Source organism: Carassius gibelio, chromosome B5 (genome assembly GCF_023724105.1).
Source record: "Carassius gibelio isolate Cgi1373 ecotype wild population from Czech Republic chromosome B5, carGib1.2-hapl.c, whole genome shotgun sequence".
Lineage (NCBI taxonomy): Eukaryota > Metazoa > Chordata > Actinopteri > Cypriniformes > Cyprinidae > Carassius > Carassius gibelio.
Window position 1 is genome coordinate 15,353,749 of NC_068400.1, and position 22,699 is coordinate 15,376,447.

The following is a 22,699-nucleotide window of genomic DNA, read 5'->3' on the forward strand; positions in this document are numbered from 1 at the left end:
GCATCTGGGTTTATTTAAGAGGAAGTGAAGATGGCTTTCTTACTAGACATCTAAAAGCTGCGTGCCAGCCCAAGCAGGACATTTTGAGTCTTTTTTTTGGTGACCCTCGTGGCCCTTGGCTGCATGTCTGGCTGTCCGTTAGCCTAGCCGCTAGCACAGTAAACTCCCATTGTTCTGAAAGTGTGTCCATCTGGCAGTTTCACTGGCGAGCGATGGCTTCCAGAGCAGCTGGCTAAACTGCCCAACTGCTCTTGTCCACGCGTTCCTGACTGCCCAACCGCCGCCAGAGTGTGCTGACCATTCAGAGGGTCAGCGGGCCGCGGCGGGTCTGGACGGGTGACACCATTGAGCCTTTTGTTCACTAGTGTCCTACTGTAACTGTCTGAATATGATTAGCTGTGGTGCACAACCCCGTTAAACAGAGTCAGCAGTGATAGTGATACCTACCACTTCACTCATTATCAGCAACAAGCGTGTCAGTCAGTCTGATAATTATCGGTTATTTATCAATTTATTTTGGTAGTACTAATTGCATATTCATGATTTTAAATTGAATCTGCAGTTTTTGTTTTGTTTACACTTCTGTTCAAAAGACAGTATGTTTTTTTTTTGTTTTGTTTCTTTGTGAGAAAAAAAGTATACTTTTATTCATCAAGGACATAGAAATGGATCAAAAGTGGCAGTAAAGACATTTCTAATCTTACAAAATATATTCTGTTCTTTTGAACTTTCTATTCATCAGTGAAGCCTGAAAAATAAAAATGTATCATGGTTTCCACAAAAATATTTGGCAGCACAATTGTTTTCAGAAATGTTCCTTAAGCAGCAAATTGGTTTCTGAAGGATCATGCTACACTGAAGACTGGAGTAATGATGCTGAAAATTCAGCTTCGATCACAGCAGTTAGGTTAGGTGTAGGTCATTCATACAAATTCATACGAATTGTGCAACTCGTAAAATACGTACGATTTGGCAACAATCGTATGAATTTGTACGAGTGTGGTCGTACAAATTCGTACGAATAAGCCACCTTGTGAAAAATGTATGAATTGCCGTGAGATCGGGTTGAATAAATATACCCTTGGTAAGCAGAAACATTAAAAACAAATCTTATAGTGTAAATAAAAACTATAAGAAAAAAAAGTGTAGATAATGTAAATAAAACAGAAAAATCGACATGATTATGTACAAACGAACATCACAGCAGTATCAAACCTCGACTTATTAATTACCAGTGTTATTTGAGTATCATTGAGATACTATTATAGTTTTTATTAATGTTTTGAATAAGCTTTTATATTTCCTGAATTAAATTTTGTTTTGCAATTTGTTATTTATTATTTATTTCAGTATTTAGTTTGTTTACTACAGTTTATAGTTTAGTTAACTATAATAACCTCGATATTTACAGACTGTTTGATGCAGAATCTCCAGCCTGTCAGTGCAGTGAGTGTCTCATCAGACAGCAGGGCTTTAGAGATGCTGCACAGTTCAAAGGGGGACTGTACTTCTACTGACATCAACCTCCTAATATTGAGATGCTAATGATGCAGCACATAATGGCACAAAGACAGAATGCTCTGACTCTCTCCAAAACAATGGCCTTTAGCTCACGGCCGACACATTTATAGCCCAGCATGTGTCGCTGGCTTCATCCTGCAACAATACGAAGCCACAACTGTCCACCGCTGAGGAATCTCTGTGCTCTCTCTAGGCTTTTTATTTCCTTAGCACAACTGCCACATATTTCATGTTCCTCAGAGTGACCCTTAAGACCCTTCTTTATTTTGAGGAGTTTGTCTAAAAGAGCAAAGACAACACAAGTCAGGTCAGACACATTATGAGAGGTCAAAGTTCAAAGCCCTTAGGAGAAGTTAACACGTCCTTCTGGAGTGACTGAGCTCTTATGTAGGTGGTCTGATCTTTTACCTGCAGAAAACAAACAGAAAAGGCAAAGTATTTTCAGTCAAGAGTGAATCAACTGTTATCGCTTCTAAATAGTTTGGTCTATATTGGTCTTATATATATCTATATCTAAGAGAAAAATCATCTGAGATAATTATCATGAAATCCTGTCCAGGTCATATTTCACTCCACAAAGAACCCATAATTTACATAAAGAAAGCAGCCCCAATTTTTTTTTAGAACATCACAATATTTTTCACAACAGTTACTATAATAAACTTATTTCAGCTAGTTGACTCATCAATATTTCTCTTTTTAATTTAGAGAGTAACTAAATAAACTGAAATTAATAAAAAAAACTGTTTAAAAAACACCAAGCTAATAAATATGACAAAAACACACAACAGTTTTTTTATTTCTTATTTACATGTAATGCAGGGTTCCCCCTTTTTTTGTCAGCTGAACCTAATATTTTTTACTTAAAATACTTAAAATGGAAATGTGTTAATTAATAAATATATTAATATTAATTAACACATTTTCATGTTTACAGTTGACTAATGTTAGTTAATGGTCTCAGGTTAACAAATAAAATATATTTTTTAGTAAGTTCTTCTTTTAATGATATAATACACTTTTGACACTTTTATGATTTCATTTACTAGCTTTTCACCAAAAAAGGAGGCCCCTGTTGTTGACATAATGTAATGTTGACGTAATAAACTGCTGTTTATAACAACAAATAGAATACATTTCCTTTCTCTTTCTATTTTTATGTCAGTATGGTACAAGATTATCCTATTTCAATCAATGTGATAAATGAGCCAGGTCAAGTAAACTAAAAGTAATCAAGAAGTATTATATTACCAAACCTGTTATTTAATTAATTATGTTACTAACTACAATTTTTGTAATTTCATTTTGAATCACTAAAGGACTACAAATTGTGAGTAATCTATCCAGCACTGACTAAATCAGAAATGCAAACTTGTCCAAAATAACTATTACCAAAATCCAGTCATTGATTTTTGACTAATGTTTATATAGGCATTACTGTATTATATATATATATATATATATATATATATATATATATATATATATATATATATATATATATATATATATATATATATATATATAATTTTTTTTAAAGCAAATGTTCTTTTACATGCAACACATTCAGATCCTTTCTTCAGAGCAATGTCATCAGAGCAGGACTGACTCACATAATGATGGGTGTAACGAATCAGCTCCAAAATGAATGGATTTATTATGTGTAATTCATTTGTGAATCAGGGGCGAATCAGGGGCGAATGTGCTGCTGTGAGGAGCTCCAGGGTCAGCCGTTTAAAAGATCACATTCATCAGCGTGTCATTGTTATGTGTCATAAATGCTGAGCCGCTCTTGATTAGAAAACATTTTTGCTCTGCAAATCACACAGGTGTAGGTGCAGGAGGACATTCCTCTTTTTTTATCTGGTGGTCTATTGGAATAGTTTTTGTGAAGATTGAGTGACATCTTTAATGGGCACTAACTAAAGGAGAAGCAGACGGAGGGGGTTTGTTTTGGGAAGGGGAGCCGGTCTGGGTCAAGAGGGGGACGTGTTGTGTTTTTTCCTTTATTTCTTTCAGGGGCTGCAGGATTTAGGAATCACACACTCGTCTCCCAGCCCATAATCCCACAGTCTCAGACTCGTGACCCACTTTCCTGGAGGAGCGGTGTGGGTGATGGGCCGTCCGGCCGGTGTAGAGAGGCACTTGTGTGTGAGGCGGGTGAGCCAGAGGGCAGCGGGTCAAAGAGAAACCCAAAGGGCAGAGCACAGGTCCCTGGGGTCCTCATCCTGTCGGCTGGAGAAAGAACGATCCGCAAGGGTCACTGAACTGCTTCTGAACAAGCTGCATCTCAGAGAAGAAAGATAAAACTCTTAGAGTTGCAAGTGTGTTGCAAATAAATGCACCGAAATAGCTAATTAAATGGACGGTTCACCCCAAAAAATTTAAGAAAAGATAAGATTATATTTTAAGGAATGTTGGTAACCAAGTAGTTGCTGGTAGCCATTGACTGTTCATTGTATGGAACAAAATACTATGGAAGTCAATGGCTGCCATCAACTGTTTGGTTATGAACATTCTTCAAAATAACTTATTTTGTGTTCAACAGAAGAAAGAAACTTATACAGGTTCGAGCAAACATTAGAGTGAGTAAATGATGACAGAATTGTCTTTTTTTCTCCCCCACCCCCACCCCCACCCCTTTATTTAAAGTGACATTTTTCTAATGTGTTATCTATTACTTTTCAACTCATGCACATGCATTTTTAGCTCCCTTGGAATCAAACCCTAACCCTAACCCATGTCAAAACCAAAAAAAAACAATCATATTGATCATCGTTCCTCTGAGTTTACTTACAGACCTGGCAGTTTAAGTTATTAAAGATATTTTGCTGATGTTTCTGCTGAATCGACCTCACAATCATTTAGTTGCTGAACTGAACCAGTTCAGTGTGTAAAAAAAAACAGATCACACGCTCTTAAACCTGAGGAGCCTGGATTTCTGCGAGATTCAATTCAATTCCTTCTTCTAATCCAGCATTTAGTGCAGATCATCCATTGACATAAAGGGATCAAAAAGAGCGCTGCATTATCTTAGGCCTTCTTTATGGAAATGGGACAAAGACAAACAGGAGCTCATATCGTGGTGACATGCTGTTTTTCCTCGTCTCTGGACACTCTTTTGTGTGGGATTGTAAGTGTGTGTGACAGGCTCTGATAATCCCTGTCCCTGATCCACCTCCAGCTAAAGTAGGCCAAGAACCGGAGGAGAGCAGTGCTTGACCTCAGCCCAAACATGGGTACCAGTCTGCTTCTGTACTCAAATTGATGGGTTTTATTGGAGTGAATAAAAATCGAATAATTATGAATTATAATTATTTTATTTGAGTTAATATTTTATTTATTTTTTAATGGTTTCATTTTATATTTGTAACTATAATAACACCGAGACATTTATTTGAAATAGATATTTGAAATGCATATAAGCTAGCTGAGCTCCAGGCTAACACGCATGGTCATGTCACAGGGTCTTTACAACTTCATGACTTTTGCAAACACAGAGGCACAGGAATATTTCTAAGCTAAAGAAGCAGTTGTGCTGATCTGGCTCCATCTGCTGAAACCTGAGTTTGTCATATGGTTAGTTTTGTGATGGGGAACCTGCTGCCATGGTAACGGCAGTAACTGAATCCGGCCAGCAGCGGTCCATCTCTCTTCAGCATCTGGTCAGCAGCCAGTCTCCTTCTTAACAGGTAACGCAAGACATGCTGGGAAGCCACACAAATGCTCAGTGCAATCAGCAGGCCAGAAAATATCCACAAACATATTGTTTTAATATTACATTTTTGAAGTGTTTGCTTAGTTTTTCAAATTGTAAATAAAGCATCCTATGGCCGATGAATAAATCTTTCTCTGCATAAAACTGAGTGAAAAAAAACCAAAACAAGTGAAAGTGACATGACATTCAGCCAGGTATGGTGACCCATACTCAGAATTTGTGCTTTGTATTTAACCCATCCAAAGTGCACACACACACAGAGCAGTGAACACACACACACACTGTGAACACACACACCCGGAGCAGTGGGCAGCCATTTATGCTGCGGCACCCAGGGGTTCAGTGCCTTGCTCAAAGGTATCTAAGTCATGGTATTGCCGGTCAGAGACTTGAACCCACAACCTTAGGTTTAGGAGTCATTCTCTCTAACCACTAGGCCACGACTTCCCCACTGTTGTTATGTGTTTGCTACTTCACATTGATGTTAAGTAATAGTATTCATCATCTTATGTCTTTTTGGACTTTTGGACCTCTCAGATGCAGGTGAACAAGTATACTCACAAAGACAAAAGCTGCATGTTTGCAAGAAACTAATTCACCCATTAAGATATTTTTTACTAAAATGTGATATTCCATAATGATGCTTCCTCCAGTGAAAAAGTATATCTTCTGTTGCCTATTACATCAAAATCCACCCACATATTTATTTATAGCAGTACTGGCTTGTAAACGGTGTTTGATCTGTGCAGATTTCTCTCCTGATTGAGACCAGACCACTTTTTTACTGGAGGAAGCATTACTATGGATTATGTACTCATATTTTAACCAGAAGCAACAGTTTGAAGTTAAAAATGTCTCAATGATTGATTTCTTTCTTACAAAAACACCGCTTTTGGCTACTCAAGACAATAACTGATGGACTGGAGTGGTGTGGATTACTTGTGGATTATTGTGATGTTTTTATCAGCTGTTTGGACTCTCATTCTGACGGCACCCATTCGGATCTATGGAATGCTACATTTCTCCAAATCTGATGAAGAAACAAACTAATCTACACTAACTTTTCAGCATTTTTTGGGTGAACTATTCCCTTAACAGGGCTCTTCCAGATGGTGATCTGCCATGATGCCTGATGCTTCCACATTGCCACATGCTTTACGGATTAGAGTTTCATTCCTAAACTCGTGATTGCATCACTTGCATTACCAAGTGTTTTTCCTCACATCCACGTTGTTGTCCAAAGAGTAAATGCAGCATGAACTCACTTCTTTGAAAGGGTTTTTTCTTACAGAGAAAAAATGCAGAGGCCAGGGTTAAACAAAACCTGGTCAACCCAGACAAACACAAACACAGACAGCTAGAAGACATGAAACACAGGCAATGGCAAACCTGCATTGATGAAACTATCACAACAAACTCTCCTTTCTTCTCGTTTAGAGACATTGGTGGATTTTGCTTATTTTACAGTTTAGGTTTCAAAATGTTTCTTGAATTTTCAGCAGCCAATAATTTACAGCACAAACACATGGTGGGCAGAACATACAACGTTCATCCTTTTATACTAGAATTGAATGCAGTCATAATGCATTTGACTTGATGTACGGTAATTTGATTGAAAATAATGGCATTATACAACCTGTCCATGTTTATTTTTCTTCTTCTTTTCATAAGCTGATAAACCTATTTATCTCTATCCTAATCATGCAAGTTCATGATTGCATTTTACACTATACAAAACCATGCAGTTGTTATCTTAAATAGCAATATCTACATGATTTAACCTATGCAAACTAGTTTTGTTTGTATAAATTAACATATTTTGTTTGATTCAGCTATATTAAATGATACTTTTTATTTAAGAAAGTTTCCTTTCTCCATTGTGTTATTTTGCTTTGTTTTGTTTTAGTTTATGGTAAACCATAGGGCATATTACTACGCATTAAATTGCTCTGACAATAAACGACAGCAATCTGGGGGAAATCTTGAGACTGTATGAAGATATGACATCATTCTTTCTTGTTTTGCAGGTCATAAAAACAACAGAAAAAAACACATAAGGAAACAAAAACAATAAGCATAATACAATAAAAAAAAACAACAATACGGATTACATTAAGATGAGTAAATCATGAAATTCATCCCCCTCGGCGCTGATCCCCACGTCCAGTATATTTTGTCTTTCGCACACCAGGGTCAATATCGTCTCAACATGCGGAAAACTTCTCTAGTCAGCTTACCGGAGCGGTCCGAACGACATAACATGCATTACGGCCAGGCTAAAGCGCCCTGGAAGTCAAGGCAAAATGGCCATTAGCCTAAGGAGCTTGTCTGCCGGCTGGAGGAATTGTCTTGGGATTGTGAGCTCGGGTGGGAGTTTTAAAAGGTTTTAGAGGAGGGCTAAAAGTCTTGTGCCGTGAGCGGATCCCAAAGTTGTGGCCGAGCAAAATGAAAACAATGCCGCGGATTTGCCAGCTCACTACCCGGAGTCCCTCCCTTCCTCTCCGCCGGCTTTGGTCCAGCTTTGGGAGGATTTGGTTAAACTTTCTCATTAGGTAAATTGGTTTGGTGGCTTCCGAACCGCTCGGCTTGACCAGTGACATTCGATGCATACAGGCTATTACTCTCTCTGTCGCGCAAGAGACTCTATACAACAGATTTTAGATCGGCATCTTCTTGGCATTTCGAGTGTTTCTTAGCTGTGGTTTTCGTTATTTTTACAAATGCACAATTTTTGGTTTTTATTTTGAATATGCACAAATAAAAGAGAACCATTAACAATTCACAACAATGTAGTAGGACTATCCTTATCTGTATGTCAAAAAATGACAGTAGTACGGAAGTTGGCCGCTTAGAACTTCCGTAGAGTAGGCCTAATGTGAGTATTATAAGTCGTTTCTGCTGTTAGGTTAAAATCCAACTGATCGCCAGAGCACCGTGCAAAAAAAAATTTTCATGTCTAATGAGAGATGTAGATAGACCTATATTTTTGTTTCTCGACATAAAGTCGTTTTGACTACACGTTTATGTTGTTTATAATGAAGCGAAATAATTTGTGCTTTATTTTATATCCGTATAATTTCATAGCTGCTTATATTTTCTTAGTTTATTTTTATTTGTTCTAAATAAATTCAAATGTAAAGGATTTACTGGCATTTTTTGTAGTAATATTTTGTATTTATTTACAATTGTACAAGTTTAAGCTTTTTTTTTTTGTGTGTGACTTGTGTTTGACTGGATGCACGAGCGCTGCCAACGGCGCTGTACATCACAAGTGCAATGCTGTACCAGGTGCGCTACAGAGCAAGTTTACTATGTCAGAAAAGGCAAACATATAGAGCTGGTTATGTAATGAAAATGTTTGCACAATAATAAGTCTTTATTAATTAATGATCTGCTCCTGTAATCATAGTTTGCGTGAAAAGGAATTCAAGTTGTTGGTGTTCTGGAAATGCAGTAGCCTAAACTTACATTTATGGTAGTAATGTCTTCTTTAAAAAGTGACCAAATGTTAGTCTGTGCTCCAAAGCATTCAAGATGTACAGCAGTTTAGGTTGGAAATTTTTGCTTAACAAGTGGTTAACAGGTAACTCTTTCACAAATATAATTTATTACATAAAATCCCCTAAAAAAGAAAAGAAAATATTATTAAACTAAATATAGGACTTTCATTGCAATGAAATGCGAAAAAAAAGTAAATAAATAAAAATGTAACAATCTGCAAGGAGCACCAGAAGGTTAAAAATACTTTAATAGAAATTATTCAGTATGATATGCACCCCAGTAATCATTTATAAATTGGCACCTTGTTTTGTAAAAACATTTAATATATAAGATCTCAGTATAAATTATAAAGTATAAAATTATCTCAGTATAATATATATATATATATATGTGTATGTGTGTGTGTGTGTGTTAGTTATGGAACATTCTTATAACATTATTCATATCTGATATACATTCTCATTAAATTGAGGGAAAATGTTCTCAGACAACACTCTCAAAACGTCCTTATGAACTTGATGAAGATTCATTTTTGGACATTGAGTGAAAGTACTATCCACGTGATTCTTAAAACTCTGCTGAGCACACAACAGTACTAGAAATATGATCTGAAGAAACAAAACAACACGAACTGAGCATAAAAAGAAAAGTAAAAAGGACAGATGGTTCTTGCACTTACTGGATGGACAGTAAAACAAAGGAAATCAAAGTTCATTTGGCCATTTTAAACCTCCAAGCGGCTTACTGAAATCTCATTTTGTCTTGGATATTTCTTCTTGCTCTGTACAGTAATAAGCTGTGCCGCTGTGATGTGACATAATATGTGACCCGTGGATTAAAAGATATGCTTGATGGCAAAACAGCCTGTTTTTCCTTCCTTTCAAGATGATGTAAGAGAAAACAAATCCAGAAGTGAGGAACATCAAACCACATGCCCAGCTTCCTGTGCTCTTCTTTGAACAGCTTCATTATCTCATATCTGATTCTGATAATAAACAACATTTTCAAACATTTTATGTGAAAAAAAGCTATAAACATGATTTCCAGTCTTCATATATATATATATATATATATATATATATATATATATATATATATATATATATATATATATATGTATAATATGTAATTTTAACTATAAATGTTTATAAGGATAATCCTAAAGTAATTGTTAAGAGCAATTTTACAAATACATAAACATCAAAAAGGTGATGGGGATATTTTTTTTCATGACATTTAAATTTAGAGGAACTGTAACATTAATAATAATAATAATGCCTACATATTTATTTTTATTTTATATAATTTAAATTTCATTTTTCATTTCATTTTTTTTACAAAAAAATTCTGTGGTTTTACACAATAGATCTTGAGTTTTGTGTGATGGCTCTCTCTTATAATTCATGTTTAAAAAGAAAAAAAAAATGTTGGTGTTCAAACACATCTTCAAAATAGATACATAGGCCTACATCATGAAAAATAATAAATATTGCCATCGTCAAAAATAACAAATATCATCACGTGACTCAAAGTAGGATAATGATATAAAAACTCAATATCATATACGACATTCTCAATAACAGTAAAATACTATTATAGTGGCATTAAATGTAACTCTAATCTTCAAGAGATTATTTTCTCTGCTTGTTTGCAAGAGTGCAGATTACGTTAAAATAGTGTTTACTGTGCAAAAAACAACAAAAAAACAAAAGTCTAGCTTTTTCTTGAACGGTGTCCTTACATGCTATTCAAGGAAAATCCCTAAAAACATACTGCTGTTCTGCTGACACTGGTCTTAGATGACAAGAGTCCAGGAAGACCTGCATTTCACAGGCTCATTAAATAATGATCCCTTAAGCCCAAGCTGCTCACATATTTCATATTTGCCCTGCATTTGCAGCCTTGATTTTCTTAAATGGAGGGTATTAAAAGAGCAAGTCTTTCAAAAATCCTGCTGCTGTGCTAAAAGAACAGATGATTTGATTCCTCTTAAGATTCATTAAATAAAGAGTTCCTTAAACCCCTACTGTCCCGTCCTGCACTCTGCTGATAGGAAACGAGAGCAGATTATTGCCAAACATACAATAATTATTTCCTTATGATGGGTAAGAGGAGAGGTGATTCGGGGTCATAAGGCCCGTGTCACAAGATGCTGCAGGCTAAAACAATAGGAACGCATGCAGGCACGCCACGCGCCACACAGATTAAACCACATTATTCCTTAGAGTCAAAGGAAATCTCCTTATGAACAGTCCCTAACAAACTACCCCCCCCCCCATCTCCCCAGTGAGCATGTTTTGAATATATTCCTCTCTGATGATGTCAGTGAAGCTGAAAAGTGTCATTGTTAGGGCTCATGCAAGCATAAACTATTTATGATATGTGTGTGTGTGTGTGTGTGTCTCCTTTACACGCACCAACTGGTATATACATACATACATACATATATATATATATATGTATAAATGCAATTTATTCATTCATTAATTTGACATAAAATACTATGTCACAATGCAAAAACATCTTAATGATCTTAAAACAGCATTCATTTATACATCTTATATATATATGTTGATTATAAGGTGACCTCACATGTTTTTAATGAACTTTATGAACTTAATTCATTTGTTCGTTTGAATAAGTCAATTTCAGATATGAAAAAAACCTATATATATTAGTGCTATCAAACGATTAATTGCAAAGAGTATAAATATATAAATGTATATGCATGTAAATATTTCCAAAATGTATGATGTATGTGAGTTTATGTATATATATATATATATATATATATATATATATATATATATATATATATATATATATATATATATATATATATATATATATATATAATATACACAGTTCACACATAAATTATGTAAAAAAGTTTTTATTATATATTTGTCAATATATATACTAATTATACATTGTTTAGTATCGTCTTTAAACATTAATCATACAAATGCAGCCAAGTTTGGTTTTGAGAGAAGAATAATGCCTTGTACGGCTCCATTGCCCCCTCTAGAGGACCATATACAACAACACACAGTAAGAGGGCAAACAGTCATTCCATAACACACTGTGAATCCTGCTTTTGAATAAGAACCGCGATATGCGTCATTGACAATTATGAAAATGTAAAGAAAGAGTCGGTGTGAGTGTATTGGCCGATGTGATTGTGACACAAGCAGAAATGAACAGCCACACATTCATTATCCAAACATCCATAACGCACACAAAGAGGCGTATTATTCCCTCGAATTCCTCAGGAAAACCCCAGATCTGTGACAACTCAAACAAACCGGCCCTAGAAGAGCCCACAGGCTCTGAACACAAGCCACAGACATTTTTGCTATCTATAGCCAGAATTATGAAGGAAATAATGGTAAACTCAAGTCCTGACCAAACCAGAGAAACGAAGAGGAAAAGAAGAAACATCGCCATTGCCGTCTGATATTTAATAACAGTTATAAAAAAATAATAATAAAAAAGAAAAATCAATAAATAAAAACCATGTCCAGTTAGAAGCTTACATTTCTTGTCTGCTGATTCTAGACTATATAGTTCCAAACTGAGGAGCGACAGAAACGTCCCTCAAACACAGCTCGATGTTCTGATTTACACGCGCGCGTATGCATTTCTTTTCTTGTGGGTACACCATAATTTAACGCACAGCTCAAAGAAGAAGAAGAAGAAAAAACCTTTATCCAAATTAATTTTCACTTGCTCACACTAGGGGGCTCCACCGTTAGCCACAGTCTATGCTGTTGATGTAACACTACAATGCAACACTGTTCTGGTCAGTGTTATTTTATTAGTATCACTGATACGTGATATACTATTATAGTTTTCCCTTTTTACATGCATATCAGTTACATGACAGCGCAAGTAAGCTGTATTCACATGACTTTATTAATAAACCAGGTTAAATAAATTACAAACCCGATTCCAAAAAAGTTGGGACACTGTACAAATTGTGAATAAAAACAAAATGCAATGATGTGGAAGTGTCAAATTTCAATTTATTCAGAATACAACATAAATGACACATACAATGTTTAAACTGAGAAAATGTATCATTTTAAGGGAAAAACAAGTTGATTTTAAATTTCATGGCATCAACACATCTCAAAAAAGTTGGGACAAGGCTATGTTTACCACTGTGTGGCATCCCCTCTTCTTCTTATAACAGTCTGCAAACATCTGGGGACTGAGGAGACAAGTTGCTCAAGTTTAGGAATAGGAATGTTGTCCCATTTTTGTCTAATACAGGCTTCTAGTTGTCTCAACTGTCTTAGGTCTTCTTTGTCGCATCTTCCTCTTTATGATGTGCCAAATGTTTTCTATGGGTGAAAGATCTGGACTGCCGGCTGGCCATTTCAGTACCCGGGTCCTTCTTCTACGCAGCCATGATGTTGTAATTGATGTGGTCTGGCATTGTCATGTTGGAAAATGCAAGGTCTTCCCTGAAAGAGACGACATCTGGATGGGAGCATATGTTGTTTTAGAATTTGGATATACCTTTCAGCATTGATTGTGCCTTTCCAGATGTGTAAGCTGCCCATGCCACATGCACTCATGCAACCCCATACCATCAGAGATGCAGGCTTCTGAACTGAGCACTGATAACAACTTGAGTTGTCCATGTCCTCTTTAGTCCGGATGACATGGCAACCCAGTTTTCCAAAAATAACTTCAAATTTTGATTCGTCTGACCACAGAAAAGTTTTCCACTTTGCCACAGTCCATTTTAAATGAGTCTTGGCCCAGAGAAAATGCCTGCGTTTCTGGATCATGTTTAGATATGGCTTATTATTTGACCAATACAGTTTTAGCCGACAACAGTGAATGCACGGTGGATTGTGTTCACTGACAATGTTTTCTGGAAGTATTCCTGAGCCCATGTTGTGATTTCCATTACAGTAGCATTCCTGTATGTGATGCGGTGCCTTCTAAGGGCCAGAAGATCACGTCATCCAGTATGGTTTTCAGGCCTTGACCCTTATGCACAGAGATTGTTCCATATTCTCTGAATCTTTGGATGATATGTAGTTGATAATAACTTCTTTGCAATTTTTCTCTGAGAAACTTGTTTTTGATATTGCTCCACTATTTTTTGCCACAGCATTGAGGGAATTGGTGATCCTCTGCCCATCTTGACTTCTGAGAGACACTGCCACTCTGAGAGGCTCTTTTTATACCCAATCATGTTGCCAATTGACCTAATAAGTTGCAAATTGGTCCTCCAGCTGTGTAGATGTATGTACATTTCTGGCCTCTTATTTCTACCTGTCCCAACTTTTTTGGAATGTGTAGCTCTCATGAAATCCAAAATGAGCCAATATTTGGAATTACATTTCAAATTGTCTCACTTTCAACATTTGATATGTTATCTATATTCTATTGTGAATCAAATATAAGTTTTTGAGATGTGTAAATTATTCCATTCCTTTTTTTACTCACAATTTGTTCAGTGTCACAACTTTTTTGGAATCGGGATTGTACATATACAATACAATATCAGTAACAAAATTTTAAATGAACTGCCCTAAGAATGCAGTTCCTTTAAAAAAAGCATTAAAAAGCTTATTTTTCAAGCTAGACCAGCCACTGCACATATGCAGTCTTAATCACGAGCATATGACATATCTATGAGCAAGAGTCTCTCAAGCTTCTATGGGAACCGGAGCTTGTAACAGTAGCTGCAGTGACAACGACTTTACTAATCAGCCATTGGCTGTTTTATTCAGAAGGCGGGACTACTCCACCATATTGCACGTTGCAGTAGTGATGGGAAGTTCGGATCATTCCTTTGAGTCTCGTTCCGTAAAATGAATGAATCTTTTTTCAAGTAATTTCATTCATTTTTATCAAAATATAATTAAAATGTTACGTGTTACTAACCTAACATGTCTACTAGTATTTACGCAAATGTTGATCACACTACAAACAAAACAAAACTATAATGCTATAAGAAATAGAAAAGATTAATTCATCGTTTAGCTTTAGTTTATGATTAGTTCACCTCACTTCATACCTGACAAGTCTTCGTTCATCACGTGACAGACCCATAACTGTAACCAATGCATCTTCATCTCATGAGTCTTTGGGTTTTTCAAGTCTTTTTTCATTACGTGACAGACCCATGACTGAAACAGGTGAACTACTCGACTAATTCCGGTACAGAACCTATAGAATATTGCGCTTGCAGGACTGAACGAACACTCCCCGAGATGAGTCATTCTTCCCAAGTCACATTAAAGATTTGTTCAAAATAAACGAATAGTTCAAGAAAGATCTCATCACCAGTTTCCAGTTACTCCTAGTAACAGGGTTGAACCGTCTTTATATTTCTAAAGTTTTTGCTTGTGTGTTCTATGTTTCGAAATATCATTTCCAGTAAGGGAGCATAGTGAGCATTGATGATCCCTAGTCTTTGCGATTATCTGTGGTATTTTTCAGGGAGCAAAAGTTCCAGTTCATTGAAAAGATTTTGTGATTGAGAAGGCCCTTAAAATGGCTGACTCCTTGATCAGTGCTCTAACAACTGACCCAGGGAGCTGATTAAGATGCACCTGAAGAGAGAATCTACACTATAGCAGTGTCATTATATAGTGTACATATAGTGTCATTTGTGAAGTGAAAATTTTACTACACAATACAGTTATCGCACATTAACAGCGAAAGACAATGGAAGAATCATCTTTTCAGATGAATAAGCAGACAAAAATCTGAAGACTGAAGACAGACAGCAGGACGTCTGGTGATGTATGGAGAAAATCCTGAGCAGTGAAGCCCAAATTGCTTCTTCTCAAGCTTCTCAAAACTTTGAATCAACTAATTGCTTCTTAAAATGATTCACTGTTTGAAAACCATAGGCTAGCACCACCTGCTGTTTAAACAGTTTAAATGAAATGAAAACTCAGCCCATACATGTATAATACATATAATTTCATGAAAGTGTAGTTGGTGTCTAATGACATTGTGGTATTGGTACTTAAAGTGGCATTGCATTTAAATGCTAGCTGAACTACTGCTGAATGCACCTTAAAAATGCTTTATTGAAATAAACACGTCAGGTTTTCGCTGGATGCTTAGAAATTTCAGTAATAGTCCTTGTCCTCGTTCAATGATGTTTGTAAGATATAGCCATTATTAGACATATTTTGTACTGACCTTCAAACCTGAAATACTCAAGTCTGAAAATAAGTGACAGTACCATGGGACAAAACATACACTGGAAAAGAAATGTGATGATTTCATTATTATAATGTAGTGTTTTATGGATTGGCTTTTTATGGTTCATAATAGCTAGACTAGATACTTTGCAAGGCTATAAGCACATACATTATTTAGGTTTGGTGGAAATAGTTTAAGAATCTGTTCAGGATTTAAAGGCACAAATAGTACCATTTCCTGCTCTTTTAATTTTTGTCATAACACAAATGAGCTCAAGGTGACATTAGCTTGTGGATATAATTACGCTGTCTCCATCTCATTCATCTGCTGACAGACCAAACCTTTGATGTACGTTTTGTTTTTCTCATTTTCGCTGAGGGTTTGAGGAAAGCATTATGAATGAGGGTTTGACAAACACTCAGGCAGTGTGTACACTAAATACAACAGATCTGCAGGACAACATCAGATGATGAAATCTCTTTTAGATTATTGGCTTTCAGAGATTTTTAGTTTAAAGGATGTCCACATTAATGTCATACAGGAAAAGTATCTATAACAGATTGACTCATTAGTTTCTTCTTTTTTTTTGTATTTGACACAATTGACACATTTAAAGCTATAGTTCACACAAAACTGTTTCTAATTTACCCTCATTTCATTCCAAACTTTGCAAATGCAAAAATGCACAAATTTGAATTTTTGTAGGATCTTTAGCTTTTTTCCATTAATATCTACACCCCCGAAGTAAAAAAAAGAACTAAGAAAACACCTTTAAAGGATCATAATATTGTCCGATATCTTTGTGCACTATATTCCTGGTGTTCTTAAGTCATGCTATATATGCATGTTGTTTGTTAGTAACGGACTGTAACTCTCCTCTTTCGCTGCTAATTTTAATGCAAGAACCAAAAGAATTGTGGCATTAGTTATGTTAATGTTGATGCAATATATTGATATATAAATATATTTTTTATACCTGAATGTGAAAGAGATTTATATGGAGGGATGTTTCTTCTATGGAAAAAAAATACATAAAGTAACTGCTTTATGTCTAGCAGTTTTTCTCGAATTGCAGGATATATACTCAGAGTTTGACCTTTTTTTTCTTTCTTGCAATTGCAAGTTTATAGCTCACAATTCTATGAGGTTCCATACTTTTGACACCTGCACCAGCTGTGTGGAGGATTATCGGTAAACTGTGATTTAAGGAATTTGGGTCTGTCATTCAAACAATAAATACTACATGACTTCAGATCCCTTGGAATAAATTTATTTTGCATTTTTCCTCTTTTTTTATTAACTTGCTTCCTAATCTAGTTGTCTAATAATCCTAGCATTGTGCAGTATAGTGTAAATGTTATTTGCTAATGGTGAATTGCTTTTAAGTGCTTTGGATAATAACCATATATAAACATATCATGCAGTACAGTTCCCATGTTAACTTTTGTTACTTTTTGCGATTCTCCTAAATGGATCCTTTTGTGCTCCACAGAAAAAGCAACAACACACAGGTTTTAAACAACATGATGGTGAGTAAATAGTGACAGGATTTTCAAGTCTTCTGAGCTTTGAAAGAGCAACAGAGCTAGAGTGACCAAATGCTCCCCTGGATGCATGCATGAAGCAAGATCCCTGAGAATCAGAAAGTGATTCAACACATATAAAACATGTGTATGTACACAAGGAATTTGTCTTAGTGTCAGAATCTTTCAGTGCACAGACAAAAATAACAATAAGACAGAAATAAAGCTAAAATAAAGATAAGTAAAACTATGTAAATACATTGTGCAGGAGAATGTGCATAAGAAAAGAGATAGGATATGTTTGTGTAAGTGTGTATGCTATGCAGCATACATTTCACATTCACACACACTCTGCTTCCTGCTCACCAGCGTCACTCAGAGGAGGGACTTGCCTTTTATGGTCTGTTGGCACAATACCTCACTTCCTCAGCAGCTGCTAGAACACACATACACACAAACACAGACACACAGAGGACTGAAGTGCGTCTGCTCAGAGACCCAGAGGAAGAGGGAAGCGGTGAGCAGCTGGAGTTTCTCTACGGCTCCTACAGCTCACCAATGGCTCAGTCGGCAGGCAGCATGGACTCAGATCTGGCCAGCAAGCGGCCCCACTCGAGGTAGGAGCTCACGCCAGGGGGGATGGGGGTCTGATCTTCTGCAGACCGAGAGAAAGAGTTGCTCTTAATGGGGGGAGGTGGAAGAAAACCAACAGCGGGAGGAGAGGGTCTGCCGGCTTGCGTTTGCATGAGGGAGGGCCTGTCTTCAGCTTGTAGACGTGGGCATGATTCTCTTGAAGACAGTGCTGTCAGATTGGCAGAGACTGCACAGATTGAGATGGCAACCACCACTGTTTGGGCTCCTTGTGGTCTGTGAAGGGATAAAACCACATAAGACACGTTAAACACGGCAGGAGAGCGATATTCAACTCACACAGGCAGTTTCTCTCTGTTTACTGAGACATTTGCATGTTCAGCTATGCTCTTTGCACCTCTGCCCTGGTCTTTGCATACGTGTCGGAACAGTTACGCAGCTCTGACAGATCCCACTTTTGCTGCGTCTTGCATTCCTAAAGTCCAAAACAACATTCTTGAACAGCTGACTTTGACTGATTTCAATAATATTCAACGACCGTGCACTGAAATTATACATGCTTCCATCATTCCTATGAATGTTTAGGGGAATTTTGTAATGGACGAGGTCAGAAAGCAGAACATTTACCTGCTTCTGCATGGTCAGTGGTGAAAAACTTTTTGATGCCTGGGGAAAATGTTTTGGTTGACAGTGGTGTTGTAAATAATGAGGTCTCATTTGAGAGGTATGTTGTGGTAACAGCATTGCATCACAAGGAATAAGAAACAGTAATATGTAAAGACAGCACAAAATGAATAACAAAGAGAGATTTGCAGACCATGAAGATGTGAGCTCATAGAGATGTGTGTATGTACTGTAATGCCTCATAGCGACCATAGAAATGCACCGCTTGGTGTGTGTGATGTCAGAGAAGTGAGTCATCGGCCTCCATTGCCTCAAGTTTGTTGTCTGAGCTTCATTCATTACAGACATCTATAAGTGTCACAGGAAAGAGTCTCAGCAACAAAAAAAACAAAATCCAGATTCATTATGTTCAGCTTGGTAAGCAATGGCAATTAGCTGTTGGTTCTTTAAGGCTACAGATTTAGGACTGGGGTAATATTTGTTTAAATAAATAAAGCTATCACAATCTTATTGAGCTTTATATTTATATTTATTTATTACCAAAAATTTGCATGTATTTATTACTTAACTTGTTATATTGATGAAGTTTGGAATTTACATACTTGTCTCACGTGATAACTGTGTAACATTTAGTTCCCTGTCATAAATCGCACATTAAAATATTGATAGGCCTTGACATATCAAAATGGCTAATAATGGTTTGACTGGAAAATATAATCATTTAACATTGTTTATAGTCAATATTCTTGTGCTTAATCATAAATTGTCTTATATTTAAATAAAAAAATAAAAAATTGAGTTCATGTAGAATACTTTTTTATATTTATAAACTGTAAAGAGAACCCATTAAACCCATTAAACTGTAAGAGAAATGCTATTTAGATTATATCTGATGAAAAACAACTGTTCAGTATTCTTGTAGTTATATCCGACATGTTCTCAGTCAGCAGGTGTCAAAAAATGAAGTGTGGTCAAACACTTTTTGTGTCACTATTAAGATGCTAAAAGTTCCCTTGGCATTGCTTTATCGACCAATGTGTCTCATTATAATTTTAGCTAAAATTAAAAAACTCTTTTCATAAACTTTTCAGTTTAAGATTAAGTTATAGGCATAGCCGTATTCAGTCCAGTAGCAACAATTCAAACAGACAATAATTAAAACAACACTGTAAAAAAGATTTCCATAAAATTTACGGTTAAAAAACGGCAGCTGTGGTTGCCGGAATTTCGTAAAAAATTTGGTAGAAACATTTTAGGGTTTTACGGTTTTAACTTAAATTTACAGTTAAAAAACGTAATTTCATTAAGTGATATAACGTTAAAGGTGCAATAGGAGATCTTGGAAAATGCTAACATTAGCCTGATAGCACTGAAAGCGAATGTCCCACCCTCCCTGCAATCGCCGTCCAAAGCCATTCCCCCTGAACGCATTTATGCTTACAGACCAGAATACCAGAGACAACAATACTACAGGTGCCATCATATAATTAGAATATCATCAAAAAGTTGATTTGTTTCACTAATTCCATTCAAAACGTGAAACTTGTATATAATATTCATTCATTACACACAGACTGATATATTTCAAATGTTTATTTCTTTTAATTTTGATGATTATAATGGAGAACTAAGGAAAATCCTAAATTCAGTATCTCAGAAAATTTGAATATTACTTAAGACCAATACAAAGAAAGGACTTTTAGAAACTTGGCCAACTTAAAAGTATGAACATGAAAAGTATGAGCATGTACAGCACTCAATACTTAGTTGATGCTCCTTTTTGCCTGAATTACTGCAGAAATGCGGCGTACCTCAGAAAACACAGTGGACCAACACTAGCAGATGACATGGCAACCCAAACCATCACTGACTGTGGAAACTTTACACTGGACCTCAATCAATGTGGATTGTGTGCCTCTCCTCTCTTCCTCCAGACTCTGGGACCCTGATTGCAAAATATACTTTCATCAGAGAACATAACTTTTGACCACTCAGCAGCAGTCCAGTCCTTTTTGAAGCGAGATGCTTCTGATGCTGTCTGTTGTTCAAGAGTGGTTTGACACAAGGAATGCGACAGCTGAAACCCATGTCTTGCATACGTCTGTGCGTAGTGATTCTTGAAGCACTGACTCCAGCTGCAGTCCACTCTTTGTGAATCTCCCCCACATTTTTATTTACTCTCTATTAATGTGCTAATATGACACAGAGCTCTATGAACAGCCAGCCTCTTTTGCAATGAACTTTTGTGTCTTGCCCTCCTTGTGCAAGGTGTCAGTGATTGTCTTTTGGACAACTGTCAAGTCAGCAGTCTTCTCCATGATTGTGTAGCCTATATAACTAGACTGTGAGACTATTTAAAGGCCTTTGCAGGTGTTTTGAGTTAATTAGTTGATTAGAGTGTGGCACCAGGTGTCTTTAATATTGAACCTTTTCACAATTTTCAAATTTTAGAGACTGAATTTGGGATTTTCCTTAGTTGTCAGTTATGAACATCAAAATTAAAGTTGTCGAACAGGTTGCGCAGGGGTATATAGATTCATACGCTGACAGGCAGGTGATGTGAAAGTCACATGATGAACCGAAGCCCATCACAAGCAGCTTTTAGATAATAACATAAAGGTGCACAGTGTCATTCACACAAACACTAAAGACCACCATGGTAACACACATGAAACTGAAATAATGCAAAAAACATTTATTAACACACAACCCTAATATAGAAAACTGAAAATAATAAACTAAGAAGAAACATAGTTATTTAAAAAACAAACAAACAAAAACAAAAAAACATCAAATTTGAAATCTAATGCAGGGAATCCTGGGAATGTCAATTTACTGTAAATGATATGGCCTTTTTCTTTTCCAAAAACAGAATACTACCGTAAAGTACCATGTAATGTCCAATACAGTTTTTCACTGTATATAGTAGAGGAATTTACCGTTAACCATTTGACAGGTTTTTACTGTAGCATTTTTACAGTCTTTTACCATTAAATTCACAGTCATTTTTTTACAGTGAAAACCAGCAGACAAGACAATTAAATTGGTAACTCAACTGCTAATGAACTGTTAAATGCCCGTAAAATACAAAAAAAGAAAGGGTACAAATAGTGGAGCGGACCAACAGAAACAGTCCAGTTTAAGTCCTTCGCACAGGGAGGAGTTAAAGATTTGTTTCGCCTGTGGGACAAATGACATCCTCAGTCTGTCTGTGGAACAGGACTAAGACAGCATTCTGTCGCTAAAGGGTGCTCTTCTGCCTGGAGGTGATGCTGTGCAGCGGGTGATGGACATTGTCCAATATGGACAAAATGTTGCTAAGAGTTCTCTTCTCTGCCACAGATGTTAAGGGTTCTATTTCTACACTCACCACAGAACCAGCCTTCTTCACCAGCTTATCCAACCGTGTGGCATCCCTCTTCTTAATGTTGCTTCCCCAGCGTAGAAGAGGATGGCCGTCTGGTAGAACATCCACAATAACTTCTTACAGATATTAAAGGAATCTTCTCAGGAAGTAAGGGTGGGGTTTTGTGCACAAAATATCTATCAAAATCTAAATAAAAGAATGTAAAACTTTTGTGCATGATCAATATACTTTACAGCAAAACAAATGGTTTTAAAAGCCAGAATTCTAATGACAATAGATGCATAAGGAAAACAACTGAAGCACTGGCATTCTTAGTTTGGAAGTAAGCTTTTTAAGTGATGAGGAAGGCTCTTGATCATGGTTCAGCTGTTGATGCTTTCATATGTTGAACAGATTGTTATATCAGTAGTAGGTCATGAGGTGTTTTGAGAAGTAAAATTTCCTGTTTTCAAACTGAGTTTGAACGCTGACAGTAAGAAACAGCTCACATCTCTTCATTACGCAATAATTGTCAGAACAAATGGTCCAGTTCATGACAGGTTCAGCCGCAGGAATGACTGCTCTTCAGGAGTCTGTGGCTTTCTGTTTTCTCTCCATCTAAAGAAATAAACGTATTAGTGTTCCAGGTTAAGCTATGTGTTATAGCTCATTTGATATAACTTGATTTAGATT

The 22,699-nt window shown here is 36.3% G+C and overlaps 2 protein-coding genes across 4 annotated transcripts in view; one reads left to right on the forward strand and one right to left on the reverse strand.

Moving 5' to 3' along the window:
* LOC127957234 (uncharacterized) overlaps window positions 1-22,699 on the reverse strand; it is a 364,986-nt gene that overhangs the window by 192,036 nt on the left and 150,251 nt on the right. The window lies entirely within an intron of this gene.
* Window positions 17,880-22,699, forward strand: part of LOC127957236 (G-protein-signaling modulator 1) — a 31,820-nt gene continuing 27,000 nt past the window's right edge. The window contains exon 1 of the mRNA XM_052555677.1: window positions 17,880-18,062. Within this exon, the coding sequence (XP_052411637.1) occupies window positions 18,004-18,062 (59 nt within the window). The 5' untranslated portion in view covers window positions 17,880-18,003. The remainder of the gene's footprint in view (window positions 18,063-22,699) is intronic.